The sequence below is a fragment of the Oculina patagonica genome, chromosome 1 (assembly GCF_052425735.1).
Source record: "Oculina patagonica isolate OP01 chromosome 1, crgOcupat, whole genome shotgun sequence".
NCBI classification, from domain to species: domain Eukaryota; kingdom Metazoa; phylum Cnidaria; class Anthozoa; order Scleractinia; family Oculinidae; genus Oculina; species Oculina patagonica.
In genome coordinates, this window is record NC_135758.1 from 21671770 (window position 1) to 21690275 (window position 18506).

At 37.6% G+C, this 18506-nt stretch overlaps 1 protein-coding gene across 1 annotated transcript in view; it reads left to right on the top strand.

The window, feature by feature from the left end:
• The first annotated feature begins 17141 nt into the window (after positions 1 to 17141).
• Positions 17142 to 18506, top strand: part of LOC144636935 (MAM and LDL-receptor class A domain-containing protein 2-like) — a 74364-nt gene continuing 72999 nt past the window's right edge. Inside the window, exon 1 of the mRNA XM_078496135.1 lies at positions 17142 to 17367. Coding sequence (XP_078352261.1) covers positions 17283 to 17367 — 85 coding nt within the window. The 5' untranslated portion in view covers positions 17142 to 17282. The remainder of the gene's footprint in view (positions 17368 to 18506) is intronic.

Consider the following 18506-nt stretch of genomic DNA (forward strand, 5'->3'; position numbering starts at 1 on the left):
ACTATAATGTCGCTCGCCGTATCAACCTTCATTTCAAGATATGATGTGTCGATAGTTTCAGTCTCCAGCAATGCCAGGATTTTTCTCTCTTTGCCTGAAGTAATACGACTAGGTTCTCTAAGATTCTCTTTCTTGGTATGTGTGAGTTTGTGCTGTCTTGCCAGCCTGTAATTTATTTTCATTTAGTGCTTATATCAACTGGCTGCCTGGCTTCGCTAGCCCCTATGGTTATTCCAGGCAGCAAGTACTCAGTAGAGCGACTATTGTTTCTTACACGAAGTTGTTTTCCTCATCGGTTCGTCGTGGTTGCTTTGCCCGTGCAAAGAATGATACACGACTCCCATTTTCTACACTGTCCGTTTCGCGTTTTTAAAATAGCTAGTCGAGTAAACAAGAATTCCTTTTATTTCTCTTCGATCTTTGAACGACTTGTGGGAATCTTCATTGCACAGGCCACGTTATAGCTATAAAAATTCCCGATACCGTCGACAATTCCGACTTGAAAAATTATCGAATAGTTATTTGTTTTCTTGCGCTATGCTACAGTTTGCGATTTCCTAGGCCTCATCAATTTTTGTCAGAGACTCTCCACGAAATAGCATCCTTTGCACGGGCCAAGCAACCACGAGGAGCCGATGAGGAAAACAACTTCGTGTAAGAAGACGCCAGAGTCGCTCTGTTGGTCCTCCTCACTGGTTGGTCAGAAAAACTATTTTTATGACCAATCAGAAGGACGCTACAGGAACTGGTTCGGTAAGAGTAAGTGCCCAGGGGCTCTTCCGAACTTGTTGTAAACTTTCGCCCGAAAATCCCGTCGTCTCGGCTTGCTGGCCCTGGGTCTCCGAGGATGTAAATACACCTGGTGACTTGAATACATTTAAAATAATATGTTCCATAACAGTAACATAAAGATACAATCCTTATAATGAATATTTAAAAAAAGCGTAATGGGTTGATTTTTTAAAGACACAGTGTGGTTCCATCACTCACACAGTTATCTCGGATCGTGAACGGCGGTAATACACTCTAATCGAGATAACAAATGAAATACCGAAATGCTCATATAAGTAAGACATTAAAATCATGTTATATATCTTTTAATTAAAAATAATAGTGGCACAGCCGTCGCAGTGGTAGTTTAAATAGAAAGTTTTGTGCAATTTGCCAGCAAATTCTCGTTGTAAAATTATCATATCAGTAAACATCTTAATAAAAGAGACTTCTTTGAACTAAATGCTATCATTGTCTTGTGCTTGATGATTTGAACGCTTTGCAGTTTTTTCATAATTTTTTCGCCAAAACAACAGCACTTGATTAGAAGTTTTCACAGTTTGCTCGACAAATGACAAATTTTTAATTTGCCCACACTCCTTAATTTATTTTTCCTCATTGATTTCATATTACTAGCGAATCACCTGCAATTAATAGTTTTCATTTCTATCCTAAATAATCTCTTACAAAGGATCAGCGAATCGCATCAGAGGTCCGCTGTGAAAATGATCATCGAAATACCGTGAATGTAATTTGGCGGTGACATATCAGTTAAAAGTGATAAAAAGTCGTTCAGTTCAAAGTCGACATAGACGTGACTTTTTTACATGCGGAAACTCTGAATACTTTTAATACAATCTCGCTGAGAAAATACGGCTGCGACAATAAGCTACTCTGAATTCGTGTAAGGTAAGAGTTATAATTGTAATTTTACATTCCCGCTTTAAACATGATTTGTGGACCGTTTTAGTTCTATAATGCCTCACCGGGTAGTTTTAGTTCCAAATCAAGCAATTTTCGTCGAACCATGCTGGGCTCTCTGTCTGGCGAGTCATGGAAACAAGCCTGATGTTTCGCTAAATGTGCTTTCATTGTTTTACAAGGCATTTATCGTGCTTAAATTCAGATTTACGCGAGTAACCCTTATCGTTTGCAAGAGGCTCAGGTGCTCTTCTCCGACATTGCCTTGTGCTACAGAGCTGCCATTTTGGCACCAAATTAAAACTTCTCTTCTATTCTTCGCAGCAATCAAATGACTATAAATTAACGTGTTTGCGTTTAGCTAGAAGTTTTTTTGTTAAATAAAAATCAGCAAAAACGTGCAAAACTGTCCTTTCTTTCCCATCTGGGATTGTGGGAAAACACGGTCACCGGATATTTACACAAATGGACAGTAATTAGAGTCTCGGAGAATACTAACGAAAATTGTACCCTTAACCATCAGCTGCGGGAAGCCTGATTAGTCGCTATACAGTGCGTTTTTAGCAGCTGCGTTGTCAAAATGCACAGAATGAATTCACTTTTAATATGGCCTTCAAATAAGTTTACGCAGGAAGCCCAATCTACCAATAAGAGCACGGGACCTGGACGCTGTTGCTGTGCTGTAATACTTGTTGTTCGCCGGCTCTTCAGGCCGATTTAGAGCGATTGATTCTCCTCTCTCGCAGCTAGATAATTCCATCTAAGACATGTAATGGTCAAATCGTCTCAAAATTTTTACACCGATGTAATAAGCCCTCAAACGTGCGGGTACGCGTGATCGACCGTTTGAACCACACACAAAATGGCGTAATGTCGACAAAATCACCCTTGGACCGGGAGGTTGCTTGTGGTCTTTCTTACACATAACTTCAAGATAAAATTCAATTGCGTCTTGAAAATTCGTTTTGCCTCGGTGTCCAAGGCTTGTTTCTTCAACATTGATGGCACAAACAAGTTATTCGTTAAGAAATGGTAGACTGAAAAATATGAAAATTTCAATATGTCACGAGCGTGAGATCAGTAAAGAAAAAATCTGAGTCCCCGACGGGAATTGCACCCATGGCCTCCCAGATACCGGTTGGGCGCTCTAACCAACTGAGCTACGAGAGACTCGTGGTGAGCTGGGCGACGCTCGTGACATATTGCGGAAGATTTCGTCTTTATCATTTATTACCAAGCTTAAAATTTGCCATCTTTATTATTTATAACAAACAAGCCAGTTGTTCAAAATTTACGCAGAAGAAAATATAAAAGTGATATACTTTTTATTTAAAAGGAGTTAATCAGCTGATTGGTTGTCAATGAAATTTTGGACATTTTTTCGTGCAACACTGTCACTTACAAATTAATGTATTAATTCTGACTTCATTGCAAACGTTTGACAACTGCGTTTAAATTTGAAGTAGATAAGTTAGAATTTATGGTTCAAGATAGCTTTTGTGGCCGGTGTGTGGTCTTCGAATGATTTTATTATTGGACCCTCTCTCTCATTGTGTCGAAAAGTGCTTTCTTAATCGCTTGGTGAGTGTAAACTTACATTTTGTCCTAACGCTTTCAGCTAGACTTGCTTGAAGTATTCATATACAAAGTAATGAGTCCTTTCATGTTGTTGGCGTACGATGTTACATTTTTGTCTGATGTGCGCTTTTCCGTTCCTTCGCATTTCGATTCCAACGGCGACCGCGGTAGCCTGCGTAGCTGGTGGTTTTGTTGGGGTTTAAAGCGCACACGCTTGTGTCACAGCTTCGCCGCTTGCTTGTGTGCGCTTTAAACCCCAACAAAACCGCCAGCTACGCAGGCTTCGACCACGGTTTAAAAATAATCCCAATTTTAATTTACCAAAATATCGATGAACTCGATGCTCAATGGAATTCATTTGAACACTATCCAAACTTGGGTTTAACACACGGTAAAGTCAAAGGTTTCCTCCAGGAGTGAAAGTATTCGTGCTGCCTCGGTATATGTTTTCGTGCACACTTCTGTATTTTAAACGGGGACGGTTGCTGTTTTATAGAGAACCTCATGTTTGGACCGATAATGTTTGTTCCGAAGAATAAACAGCGATTATTATTTATACTTGTTATATTGTTTAGTCTTACATTTATCAAGTTACAAAGATACTAATGTTAGTTAAGCGAGGCCCAATTCAAAGATCTCAAATTTTCAGCCAAAAAAGTGTTGAATCAGTTGGATGGTTTACTTTAGCCGCGCGCCCGGCCCTTTGTCAAAAATTTCACCCAAAATTTTGCGTGATAAAAAAGTGTTAATATTTTAGCTGAGCCACATCTAACGTAATGTTGGATATAAATGTTTAATTGGTTAGAGGAACTTTAACTGGTTCCGGTGGATCCGAGTTGACAGAAATTGCATTTTAGCAGATTTATGGTAAAACGCTCTTTCCTTTACCATTTCGATACTTTGAATTTTAAGCAGATAGGTGACAAAAATAAGAATATTATCGATTTAGGGAAATTCCTTAAATGAAGCACTAAATTTTCAAATCTATTACTAGAACGGCAATCTAGCATGCTCGTTTCGAGTAGCTTCGTTGTTGCCAACACTGCGCGCGAGTACGACATTTTAAGCGTACATTTTACCAAAGTGTTTTAGCATAACAAAGAATGCAATTGCTACTACTTAGCAGTTGGAAAAATCTTGCGACAACATGCTCATCAAACGGCTATTATAACATAACAATACCCGTTGTATTAAAAAAGTTGAAACGGACAGTGCGATTTCTTTCTGTCATTTCTGAATAGCGCATCTGTTCGCGCGCACAATTGACGATCTCGTATTGTTTTCTCAAACTTTTTATTGCTTTCAAAACGTCACTTGTTTAATGAAAGACGGTGCTCTTTAAAGTCAAAAATATTGCTTGAAATCGTTATGATTACCGTATTGAAAAATTCGCCCAATCGCCATAATTTGGTATCATCGCGTCCGTTAATTTTTACCTCGTGTATATTTTTTCTTCAGCACTTATATGTGAAAAGAAAAGTTGAAAGGATGATATATTCTTGTAAGTATAACAGTTGATAGTTTTCTCTTTAATGTAATCGTTAAAATTCTACCCTAGAGGACACACTCTCGACGGCTGTAAAAGTATCTACAAAAAAACGAATTTCGGTTCTCTCGCTTGAAACTGATGTCACAACCTAAGAGGTCCGTTTAATGGGGTTATGCACGTTCAACTCGCGTGGCTCGTTAGTTTGCACAAATAAAAAATTGATAATTATAATATTCTCTAAGTCCTTTCTAAATATTTAGATTTTTTTCTGCATTTGACTGTCAATGATAAAATTCTTGGTTGTTTTTAGAAGTTAAATTTACAACGGATCTCAAAGTTATACTAAGTAAACTAGGCGACAAGACTTCAAGTTTCTCTAGAACGTTTTTGTGGACTCCAAATTCAACCTTTCATTAAAGTCCCAGAGTACTAAGAATCGACTAAAGAATGTTTCAAGTTTTTTATACATACCCTGAGTACCCTTGGACCTTTTTAAGATTTTCGCCCGCTTCTGTAAGCGACCGGCAAACACGAAATGTAAATATTGTAGCAGTGTTTGCGTGACTAAATATTGCAAGGTAAAATATTTTGTTCGCAATACAGACTACAACAACCAGTAAAAGCTCATGAGGTTAAACCGTCAAAATAATGAATTGTCAGGCTTGTCAGAAGATTTCGTATTTAAACATCTCAACGGCATTTTTAAAAACATTCAGTTGCTCATTCCCAATCCGATTCACTGAGCTCATTTTCCAGTTGTACAATAAAGCTTTCACTTTATCGTCTTCAAGTAATCAACTTTAAAACATAAATATGTCGTTTATACTTAACGCTTTATGATAGAATTAGAACCGCCTGGGCTTTATTTTTGCTTGAGTGTCAATAACTTGTTAAAAATTCACAGCAAAAAAAAGGAGATGTTAATAATTTTGAATTTGTATAATGTGTTCAGAATATGTATTGCCTGCATTTCAGTAACCAGCAATCAATAAATGGTCCAAAATTTAATCGTCTACCGTCAAAACGCAATTTTTTGAGCAATTGACGGGGGTAGCCACCCATAATGACCCTCTGTGTAGACTATCGTGACCGAATTTGGAAAACCGTTATGGCTTGGTAAAGATGTGAATGATGAAAACTGAGTTTCCCATGAATTGCCTTGTTACAGACGTGAAAATTACCAAATATCTTCATTCGCAGAAATCTTTCCCACTTTAGTGGACATCTTTATCTGGTTGTTCAACATGTGTCATCGTGATACGTCACCAGCCATGGGACGCATAAGAGCGCCAATTCTTCCCTCCCCCCACCCCCGCAAATCTCCCGACAAATTCCCCACTATGTCGGCAATTTACACGATCAAATGCCCGATCGGTTAGGGCTTCGCAGATTGTGAAAGCCCTCTCCCCCTCCCCCCACCCCCCCCCCTCCCCCCATTCCGGATTTTAAAGACAAAAGTGTAAACTTTATTAAGAAAAGCGGTAGTCCATGATATTCCCTGGAACAATATCACTTGCATAAATTTTACAAAACTATTGATTGGCCTTGACAACCGCGCCTTGTAATTCGTGCCGACTGTCGCAGCAAAGCTACGTAACTAGGCAACCGACATCAAAAGCATTTTCAAGAAAAAAAAGTCAAAGAAAAAATTAAGGTCAAAAAAAATTCGTTTCAGTTCGCTTTCTTCATTTCATCGTCTTAATGATTTACATTTCTGTTTTTTTCGCTTTTAAACAACTACTGCTTTGTCAAATGAACACAGAAACACCTGTGTTTATTGTCATCAAGAGTAAATATCAAATGTGAGTTCTGAATGCTATGTATCCAAAAAATTACCAGAAATAAGGAATAATTATCAAAGCGTTTAACTAAAAGGAGAAACTTCGCCTGATTTATAGAAGTTACATCATTTGCTCTCGAATGTGAGCACGTTTTCCGAATTTTCTAGATTAAACGCCCCCGGCTTTTATTTCAAATTTGGCATGGTGGATCGAGGACCCGGCGTTAATTTGACTCCTGAAGTTCATTCGAGCAAGGGTTTTATACATTATTTTTGACGGACTTACATATTTCCATTACGACTACAGCTTAACCTCAACTAATTGTTCTAGGGGTTATTAACAACTCTTGCTTGGAAACCGGCGTTTATTCCAGACCGGCGTTTACTTAAGAAAAACGGTATGTAGAGTTTCAGTGTTTTTAGCATAATATTAAATCACTTGATGTCTAATTTAGGCAATAACGGTCGCCATTCATAAAGATGTCCATTTAAAAACGTTTCGACAGTTTCTTTCCTAGTCTAGATTAGCTAAAACGAAGAGAAGAGACCAGAAAAACTTTCTGGTTAAATAACACGCTAAATTTTGACCTTGGATATAGGCTCGCATGAAGCCAATATGTTAATGAGCTTTCTTCTTAGCAAACTGTTCTCATTTATCTTAACTTCTGCTTCGTGTCACACTTAATAATAGTTGACAGCTAGCTTGTTACTTTGTTTGGGTGTCAAAGTTTAAAGCGTAGTCCAAAAAATCTTTATCGTTTATTTTCAACCACTGGCAGCAAGATATATCATTTAGGAACGGTTCCGTCGACCAGGAAGAGAATCGCCAGGTTAGAGCAAATTTTCTGTAACCGAAAAGCTACCAAAAATATGATCATACAAAAATGAAATTTCAACTTTTTTTACTCCCGTTCTAGTTTAGACTTCCTGTGATATTTAAGCTGTGACATGGTTTCGATAACATTCTTCCCCCTCGTTCATATGAGAAAAAGTTACCCAAGGGTGATTATATATAACGACTTTTAAAAAACCTTAATTATCCTTCTTCCGTTGAGTTTTGAACTGTGCGCTTTGCTGAGCTCAATTTTGTTATTGTGTTTTGAAACCTAAAATATGGGCATAACGTGACACTCGGCACTCCGTAAGTTGTCCACGACAAGCTAGCGAAAGTGTTTATATGAGAAAAATATGTCCCGCTTGCCCTACCTGCTGAATCAAGCTAGAACAACACGCCTCCCTGACCCTCATATAAACGGTCGTTTAACTTTTTTCAACGAATTTGAAAAGTTATCTCGACCATGGTAACTCGGGGAGGGTTGTCTCGGGTACCGTGGCTTAAATAACAAATTTCTGCAAAATTAAAATGCGTTGTTAATCACGCGGTTCTCATTTTACCACACAATTTTGCGTAAGAGAGTCATTCTACATTATTTTTTATGAAGCCGTTTAATTGCTGAATGGTTTATTAACATCTCGAAAAGGATTTCGCATCTTTGAACGTCTTTTACACCTTGGATGCCAGGGTTATTTCGCCCTTTCGCGAAGTAATGAGCAGGGGAAAGAAACATCTGGTTATTAAGGTGGCTATCTATCAGCAAACAAACAATTTTATTGGCAGGTCCCAGGTCTATTTATGCTTCTGTCCAAATATCGGCTGACTCCGACATTGTCTTGTGGTACAGAGCTGCCATTTTGGCACCAAATTAAAACTTCTCTTCTATTCTTCGCAGCAATCAAATGACTATAAATTAACTGTCCTTTCATTCCCATCCGGGATTGTGGGAAAACACGGTCACCGGATATTTACACAAATGGACAGTAATTAGAGTCTCGGAGAATACTAACGAAAATTGTACCCTTAACCATCAGCTGCGGGAAGCCTGATTAGTCGCTATACAGTGCGTTTTTAGCAGCTGCGTTGTCAAATTGCACAAAATGAATTCACTTTTGATATGGCCTTCAATTAAGTTTACACAGGAAGCCCAACCTACCAAATGGAGCACGGGACCTGGACGCTGTTGCTGTGCTGTAATATTTGTTGTTCGCCGGCTCTTCAGGCCGATTTAGAGCGATTGATCCTCCTCTCTCGCAGCTTGGTAATTCCATCTAAGACATATAATGGTCAAATCGTCTCAAAAATTTTACACCCATGTAATAAGCCCTCAAACGTGCGGGTACGCGTGATCGACCGTTTGAACCACACACAAAAAGGCGTAATGTCGACAAAATCACCCTTGGACCGGGAGGTTGCTTGTGGTCTTTCTTACACATAACTTCAGGATAAAATTCAATTGCGTCTTGAAAATTCGTTTTGCCTCGGTGTCCAAGGCTTGTTTCTGTAACATTGATGGAACAAACAAGTTATTCGTCGATCAAGAACATTTAAGAAATGGTAGGCTGAAAAAGATGCAAAGTTCAATATGTCACGAGCGTGAGATAAAGAAAAAATCTGAGTCCCCGACGGGAATTGCACTCATGGCCTCCCAGATACCGGTTGGGCGCTCTAACCAACTGAGCTACGAGAGACTCGTGGTGAGCTGGGCGACGCTCGTGACATATTGCGGAAGATTTCGTCTTTATCATTTATCACCAAGCTTAAAATTTGCCATCTTTATTATTTATAACACAAACAAGCTCCGTGTTGTCATTTCAAATCTGTCTCAAACTGAGAACATTTCAACACCCCAAACCAAAAAAGTTTTTTTCTGTTACGTTTCGAGTGACATATGAATTAAAAGCAGAGCTTTTGATTATTTGAATAAAGTTATGGATGCAAAATCTAGGGGGTTTTTTGCTTTGTTTTCATCAAAGTCCCCAAGCTTAACCGGTCAGTACCTGGTCAGTAACTGTAAGTATTGCGTTTAACAAACAAGCCAGTTGTTCAAAATTTACGCAGAAGAAAATATAAAAGTGATATACTTGTTTTTAGTTCAAAAGGAGTTAATCAGCTGATTGGTTGTCAATGAAATTTTGGACATTTTTTCGTGCAACACTGTCACTTACAAATTAATGTATTCATTCTGACTTCATTGCAAACGTCTTGACAACTGCGTTTGAATTTGAAGTAGATAAGTTAGAATTTATGGTTCAAGACAGCTTTTGTGGCCGGTGTGTGGTCTTCGAATGATTTTATTATTGGACTCTCTCTCTCATTGTGTCGAAAAGTGCTTTCTTAATCGCTTGGTGAGTGTAAAATTACATTATGTCCTAACGCTTTCAGCTAGACTTGCTTGAAGTATTCATACACAAAGTCATGAGTCCTTTTATGTTGTTAGCGTACGATGTTACATTTTTGTCTGATGTGCGCTTTTCCGTTCCTTCGCATTTCGATTCCAACAGCGACCGCGGTGGCCTGCGTAGCTGGTGGTTTTTTGGGGGTTTAAAGCGCACACGCTCGTTGTCACAGCTTCGCCGCTTGCTTGTGTGCGCTTTGAACCCCAACAAAACCGCCAGCTACGCAGGCTTCGACCACGGTTTAAAAATAATTCCAATTTTAATTTACCAAAATATCGATGAACTCGATGCTCAATAGATTTCATTTGAACACAATCCAAACTTGGGTTTAACACACGGCAAAGTCAAAGGTTTCCTCCAGGAGTGAAAGTATTCGTGCTGCCTCGGTATATGTTTTCGTGCCCACTTTTGTATTTTAAACGGGGGCGGTTGCTGTTTTATAGAGAACCTCATGTTTGGACCGATAATGTTTGTTTCGAAAAATAAACAGCGATTATTATTTATACTTGTTATATTGTTTAGTCTTACATTTATCAAGTTACAAAGATACTAATGTTAGTTAAGCGAGGCCCAATTCAAAGATCTCAAATTTTCAGCCAAAAAAGTGTTGAATCAGTTAGATGGTTTACTTTAGCCGCGCGCCCGGCCCTTTGTCAAAAATTTCACCCAAAATTTTGCGTGATAAGAAAAAGTGTTAATATTTTAGCTGAGCCACATCTAACGTAATGTTGGATATAAATGTTTAATTGGTTAGAGGAACTTTAAAGTTTAGTGGATCCGAGTTGACAGAAATTGCATTTTAGCAGATTTATGGTAAAACGCTCTTTCCTTTACCATTTCGATACTTTGAATTTTAAGCAGATAGGTGACAAAAATAAGAATATTATCGATTTAGGGAAATTCCTTAAATGAAGCACTAAATTTTCAAATCTATTACTAGAACGGCAATCTAGCATGCTCGTTTCGAGTAGCTTCGTTGCTGCCAACACTGCGCGCGAGTACGACATTTTAAGCGTACATTTTACCAAAGTGTTTTAGCATAACAAAGAATGCAATTGCTACTTGTTAGCAGTTGGAAAAATCTTGCGACAACATGCTCATCAAACGGCTATTATAACATAACAATACCCGTTGTATTAAAAAAGTTGAAACGGACAGTACGATTTCTTTCTGTCATTTCTGAATAGCGCATCTGTTCTCGCGCTCAATTGTCGATCTCGTATTGTTTTCTCAAACTTTTTATTGCTTTCAAAACGTCACTTGTTTAATGAAAGACGGTGCTCTTTAAAGTCAAAAATATTGCTTGAAATCGTTATGATTACCGTATTGAAAAATTCGCCCAATCGCCATAATTTGGTATCATCGCGTCCGTTAATTTTTACCTCGTGTATATTTTTTCTTCAGCACTTATATGTGAAAAGAAAAGTTGAAAGGATGATATATTCTTGTAAGTATAACACTTGATAGTTTTCTCTTTAATGTAATCGTTAAAATTCTACCCTAGAGGACACACTCTCGACGGCTGTAAAAGTATCTACAAAAAAACGAATTTCGGTTCCCTCGCTTGAAACTGATGTCACAACCTAAGAGGTCCGTTTAATGGGGTTATGCACGTTCAACTCGCGTGGCTCGTTAGTTTGCACAAATAAAAAATTGATAATTATAATATTCTCTAAGTCCTTTCTAAATATTTAGATTTTTTTCTGCATTTGACTGTCAATGATAAAATTCTTGGTTGTTTTTAAAAGTTAAATTTGCAACGGATCTCAAAGTTATACTAAGTAAACAAGGCGACAAGACTTCAAGTTTCTCTAGAACGTCTTTGTGGACTCCAAATTCAACCTTTCATTAAAGTCCCAGAGTTCTAAGAATCGACTAAAGAATGTTTTAAGTTTTTTATACATACCCTGAGTACCCTTGAACCATTTTAAGATTTTCGCCCGCTTCTGTAAGCGACCGGCAAACACGAAAGGTAAATATTGTGGCAGTGTTTGCGTGACTAAATATTGCAAGGTAAAATATTTTGTTCGCAATACAGACTACAACAACCAGTAAAAGCTCATGAGGTTAAACCGTCAAAATAATGAATTGTCAGGCTTGTCAGAAGATTTCGTATTTAAACATCTCAACGGCATTTTTAAAAACATTCAGTTGCTCATTCCCAATCCGATTCACTGAGCTCATTTTCCAGTTGTACAAAAAAGCTTTCACTTTATCGTCTTCAAGTAATCAACTTTAAAACATAAATATGTCGTTTATACTTAACGCTTTATGATAGAATTAGAACCGCCTGGGCTTTATTTTTGCTTGAGTGTCAATAACTTGTTAAAAATTCACAGCAAAAAAAAGGAGATGTTAATAATTTTGAATTTGTATAATGTGTTCAGAATATGTATTGCCTGCATTTCAGTAACCAGCAATCAATAAATGGTCCAAAATTTAATCGTCTATCGTCAAAACGCAATTTTTTGAGCAATTGACGGGGGTAGCCACCCATAATGACCCTCTGTGTAGACTATCGTGACCGAATTTGGAAAACCGTTATGGCTTGGTAAAGATGTGAATGATGAAAACTGAGTTTCCCATGAATTGCCTTGTTACAGACGTGAAAATTACCAAATATCTTCATTCGGAGAAATCTTTCCCACTTTAGTGGACATCTTTATCTGGTTGTTCAACATGTGTCATCGTGATACGTCACCAGCCATGGGACGCATAAGAGCGCCAATTCTTCCCTCCCCCCACCCCCGCAAATCTCCCGACAAATTCCCCACTATGTCGGCAATTTACACGATCAAATGCCCGATCGGTTAGGGCTTCGCAGAGTGTGAAAGCCCTCCCCCCTCCCCCCCCTCCCCCATTCCGGATTTTAAAGACAAAAGTGTAAACTTTATTAAGAAAAGCGGTAGTCCATGATATTCCCTGGAACAATATCACTTGCATAAATTTTACAAAACTATTGATTGGCCTTGACAACCGCCCCTTGCAATTCGTGCCGACTGTCGCAGCAAAGCTACGTAACTAGGCAACCGACATCAAAAGCATTTTCAAGAAAAAAAAGTCAAAGAAAAAATTACCGTCAAAAAAAATTCGTTTCAGTTCGCTTTCTTCATTTCATCGTCTTAATGATTTACATTTCTGTTTTTTTCGCTTTTAAACAACTACTGCTTTGTCAAATGAACACAGAAACACCTGTGTTTATTGTCATCAAGAGTAAATATCAAATGTGAGTTCTGAATGCTATGTATCCAAAAAATTACCAGAAATAAGGAATAATTATCAAAGCGTTTAACTAAAAGGAGAAACTTCGCCTGATTTATAGAAGTTACATCATTTGCTCTCGAATGTGAGCACGTTTTCCGAATTTTCTAGATTAAACGCCCCCGGCTTTTATTTCAAACTTGGCATGGTGGATCGAGGACCCGGCGTTAATTTGACTCTTTGACTCCTGCAGTTCATTCGAGCAAGGGTTTTATACATTATTTTTGACGGACTTACATATTTGCATTACGACTACAGCTTTACCTCAAATAAATGATCTAGGGGTTATTAACAACTCTTGCTTGGAAACCGGCGTTTATTCCAGACCGGCGTTTACTTAAGAAAAACGGTGTATAGAGCTTCAATGTTCTTAGCATAATATTAAATCACTTGATGTCTAATTTTGGCAATAACGGTCGCCATTCATAAAAATGTACATTTAAAAACGTTTCGAAAGTTTCTTTACAAATCTGGAGATTAGCTAAAACGAAGAGAAGAGACCAGAAAACCTTTCTGGTTAAATACCACGCTAAATTTTGACCTTGGATATAGGCTCGCATCACGCTAAAATTATGTTAATGAGCTTTTTTCTTAGCAAATTGTTCTCATTTATCTTAACTTCTGCTTCGTGTCACACTTAATAATAGTTGACAGTCAGCTTGTTACTTTGTGTGGGTGTCAAAGTTTAAAGCGTAGTCCAAAAAATCTTTATCGTTTATTTTCAACCACTGGCAGCAAGATATATCATTAAGGAACGGTTCCGTCGACAAGGATAAGATTCGCCAGGTTAGAGCAAACTTTCTGTAACCGAAAAGCTACCAAAATACGATTGTACGAGAATTAAATTTCAACTCCTATATTTTTTTTTTCATACGCCTGAAACTTCCGTTCTAGTTTAGACTTCCTTTGATGTTTGAGCTGAGGTTATTTTAAGGTAGTTACCCCGTAGAAAAAAGGTATGCTTTTAAAGATAGCTGCATGATTTATAGTTTTCATTTTTTTGCTTTAATATCCACCTCGGTTAAAATTGTTGCATAAGGCTCCATTTATATGGTCTCGATATCACCTCCCCCCCCCCCCCCCCCTCACCGATCGAAACAACATCAAGCGTTCTAGCCGAGTCAAAGTTGAGCCTGGGTGATTATAAATAACGAATTTTTTAAAAAAAAATTATCCTCCTTTCTTTGAGTTTCGTTAGTTCATATAACTGTGCGCTTTGCTGAGCTTAATTTTGTTATTGTGTTTTGAAACCTAAAAAATGGGCATTACATTACACTCGATCGGCGCGCCATGAGTTTTCCTGGATTAAAGGCAAGCCAAGGTTTTCATATGAAAAACATCTCCCCCGTTTGCCCTAGCTGAAAAGACAAGCTAAACAACTCGCCTCCCTGGTCCTAATATAAAAGTGTCGTTTGACTTTTTTCAACGAAATTTTGAAAAGTTAGCTCGTCCATGGTAACTCAGGGGACCGGAAGGGGGATTGTTTCGGGTACCGGGCCTTAAATAACAAGATTCTGCAAAATTAAAATGCGTTGTTAATCGGTTTTTATTTTACCACGTAGTTTTGCGTTGGAGAGTAATTCTACTTTTTATTATTATTAATTTTCATTATTTTCCATGAAGCCGTTTAATTGCTGAATGGTTTAATTTATTAACAACTTGAAAAGTATTTCGCATCTCTGAACATCTTTTACACCATGGATGCCAGGGTTATTTCGCGCTTTCGTGAAGTAATTAGAGGGGGAAAGAAACATCTGTTTAAGGTGGCTACCTATCAGCAAACAAACAATTTTATTAGCTACGCAGGTCCCTGATCTATTTATGTTTCTGTCGAAATATTATCGGCTGACTCTCGTATCTCTAAACAAATATTAGATTCAAGAAAATTGCAGTTTACATTGCATTTCTAAGGGAACCTTTCTATATCAATTTTATTAATGAAGTTTAAACATTTTCTTTGAACAGCTTTCTCGTATCTCTCGATTTCACATTTGACAAACCTCCAATTCAAGATAATTGTTAATGAAAAATTTCTGATCAGAGGCCTACAATTCTTGTATGACATGGTACCTCTTCGGGTGATAAATGTTTTGCTGTATGCGGTAAACGAAAGAAACAAAGAAGACTACTGATGATATACAGTGAAGCAAACATCTTCCTGTCAAAACAGACTTGCATACCGTTTACGACTTTAATTTATAGCCTGTGTAGGCATATAACATATACACAAAATTTAATAAGCGTTATCCTAGTCAGTTGTTCTTTGGCACCCATGAACTTCGGTGCAATGCAGTCTACCAGCTGAACTATGAAGCTACACATTCGGCTTCGCAAAAAACGGCAAGTGTTATTAATTAATTTTACATTCTCTCCGCAGTTTATATATTACTTCATTCATATTCCTCGCTTGCCGTAAACGACACTTATTTGCGGCCATACGTCAAAAAGTTGACTGAATGGCAGCTATATTGAGGCACACAGTCTTTTTATTGTAGTAAATTCACTCCTTTATAATTATCCGGCAATAGCGCTATTAGGCGACTGTCGTGAATGAAATAATTTCAAATCGTGTTTTAAATTAAACAACTGTGGTTGTTTAATTATAATTTAGTGAATGTCCTTTTATGTAAATCACATTGTGTAAACTACTTCGGAGTGAAAACATGCAGTTCAGCAGATTTCATTTCTTGTTGTACCAATCGCCGGGGTAATAGGGTTGTATATTTTGACTGGACTAGGTTATCAGCAGTGCCCAAGTTTTAACTGGTGTATGCCTTGGTAATAGTTTGCTTCACTCTCCTACACCTGTCTGCTGGACGAATCCATTCATTAGCAGAGTAATTTCCGTCATCGGAAAAATAAAATTCCGGAAACGGACTCTTGGCTCAGGATTCCCGGAGTGGATTCTGGATACTTGGCTCTGAATTCTGGAAACCGCATTCCAGATGGACTTTAGGGTTTTTAGTTTGATCCAAGATTCTAGCATCCTACTTCCGGATTCGAAATACAAATAACCTATATAAAAGCAACACTAAGAGCCGGGAAATGAGTGAATAGCTTGCTCAGAGTCTTTTTGAACTTTACCACCGCATCGATTGTTGGACATAGATGAAAACTGACGCGGATGCAGTTTCTGCAAACGGAGACAGTGTGAGGCCTTATGCGTCCAATGGAGCGAAAAGGATCAATGATGAAGCTAAGTTGTTACGAACAACAAAGTACAAATCAATTTGTCAAACCTGTTTCACTGGTTGTAGCTGGTGAAAGAAACAACTTAAGATCAAAACAAAAGACATGACAATATACAATGGATAACTTTTGATCCTTTTTGACGGGTGGTGACTCCAAAACGAATAAGATTGAAAGTCAGTCTAAAGTAAAGAATATTGTCAATCTTATTTGACGGCTTGCGCCTCCTAAAAAAACATTTTATCACAGGTAAAAGCATCAAAGTTTTTCAAATATCACTTTTTTGAAAGCTGCTAGGACAACTTCATTATCAATAACAAAAGGTGCCTTGTTTAAATAAAGGCGGATTATAATGATGTCCAACAAGCTAAATTGCAACCTTTGCTTTTATTTGCATTATACTGCAGCTGGTGATACAGGTTTCTTTTGTAAATTCATAGGAGAAAAAGTTAGGGAAATTTGCTTTTAATATGTAAGAGTCTGGCTTTGATGGGTTGATATTTTGATGAATTAGGACATTTGTCATGGTCCAGGAGATTTATTGCTTTTTTTACAAAACCATGACAATTTATGTTAGAATTAAGCATGACTCATTGTGCGAGCGGGAGCCGTTAAATGAATGCACCAGTAACTATATTAACTTTTAACATATCTCGAAATCGTGTCTCACAAGTTTTGTAATTGATTTTTTTTTATGATTTTGCTGATATTATATTTTTTGCTTATCCTCAATAACGTTTTGAGACTAAATTTGATATGCAACGTCTGTCTGCATTTAACCACACATCGATTATTTATTTGGCTTGTATGTTTAGTTAGAAGTTATGCTAAATATTCAATATTCTGACAAGCACGCAAGTAACATAATACATTTCGAAAGTAAGGCCTTTCTGGAGGACAACCTATGGAGCGGCGAATTCTGGTGCGTTCGAAAAACCCTTTAAAAGCACTGCCAATTGAGTTCTAGAACACTTAATCGGCAATCGAGAGCAGGAAACCTTGAAGCACTGTTATTTCTTCCTCTTAACTTTTTCAGATTGTGCATTTTACAAGACAACGATGTTGATATTTCTTCAAGGAACATATTTATTATTAGTGACGTGTGAATTTCTCGTAAGAGGTGTCTCTTCGCAAGATCTTACCGGTAAGTTTCTTTTACATTTTGTTATATATTCGCACATTTTCTATTATTTTTTAGTGTAACTAATTTAATTTTCCACCCGCAGTAGAATTTGCAAAATACCTTGTGTTTTAGTTATTGCACATGCCCTTCCTGACAGCTAATGTCAATTTTCAACATTGGTCGCAATTAATTTTTCTATCCTTGGAATGGTTTACACCTTCATTTCAATTTTCGCCCGGAAGCACCGATTTTACAATTATCTGTGCCTTGATGGAAATTAGCAATTTTCCCTTCCAATATTAGTTAAGCCCGCAATCATTTTCTGTTAGCTAAAATAAACAAAATCATTCATTCATTCGAACGTCGCAAAAATCTAGACTTTGCGAACAGTTTGCCTTTTCAGATAATCAGCATTATTTTCTTTAAAACTATGCTGTATCTTTTTTTTTCTCTTCTCCTCTTCTGTCACGGATCGAGAATAAAAAGAATGAACGAAATGTCGGCATTTTATTAAATTGGCCTAGAGAAGATATCCAACGATTGTATTTGACTTCTTTAATGAATTTTCAAGGGTGGCATCGTTGCTAGTTTACGGTCGTGAAAGCAAAACACGTAAACACTCTAACTGATAACGATAAGCTTAAAGATGTGAGCTAGTTAAGGAGATGTACAAAATATTTCTCCCGCGTCTTTCCTTCTTTCGCCATAAATGTGTCACCTGATACATGCTTTGTTAAAGCAGCTGCCGTTTCTTAACAATACTCAGATAAACTGCCTGGATTATTTTCTAATCAGATTGCATATACAAGCGATGAAAGAATACTTGCAAACGCGTTCTTTGTCACTGTCTAACGATGCACTCGTTTGGTTCTTGAGGCCGAACTTCAGATCTAAGTGTAAATTGTTAAAACAAAAATGAAGAAAAAATAATGAGATGCCGATTGCTTGAAACAAAACGTCGGATACGTGATGACTTTAGACACAAGCAGCTGAAGGCTCTTCAAAGCTCTTACCAAAAATAAATGTCGGTCTGACTTAAGTTTTATTTAAAGCGAAAAAGCGAAAGCCGGCTACTGAAACGGTATATTATAAACCCACTTCACAAAAGTAGCCTGAAAGAGTCCATTTAACACCGAAGAGTTTTGTCAAAGTGTCAGTGT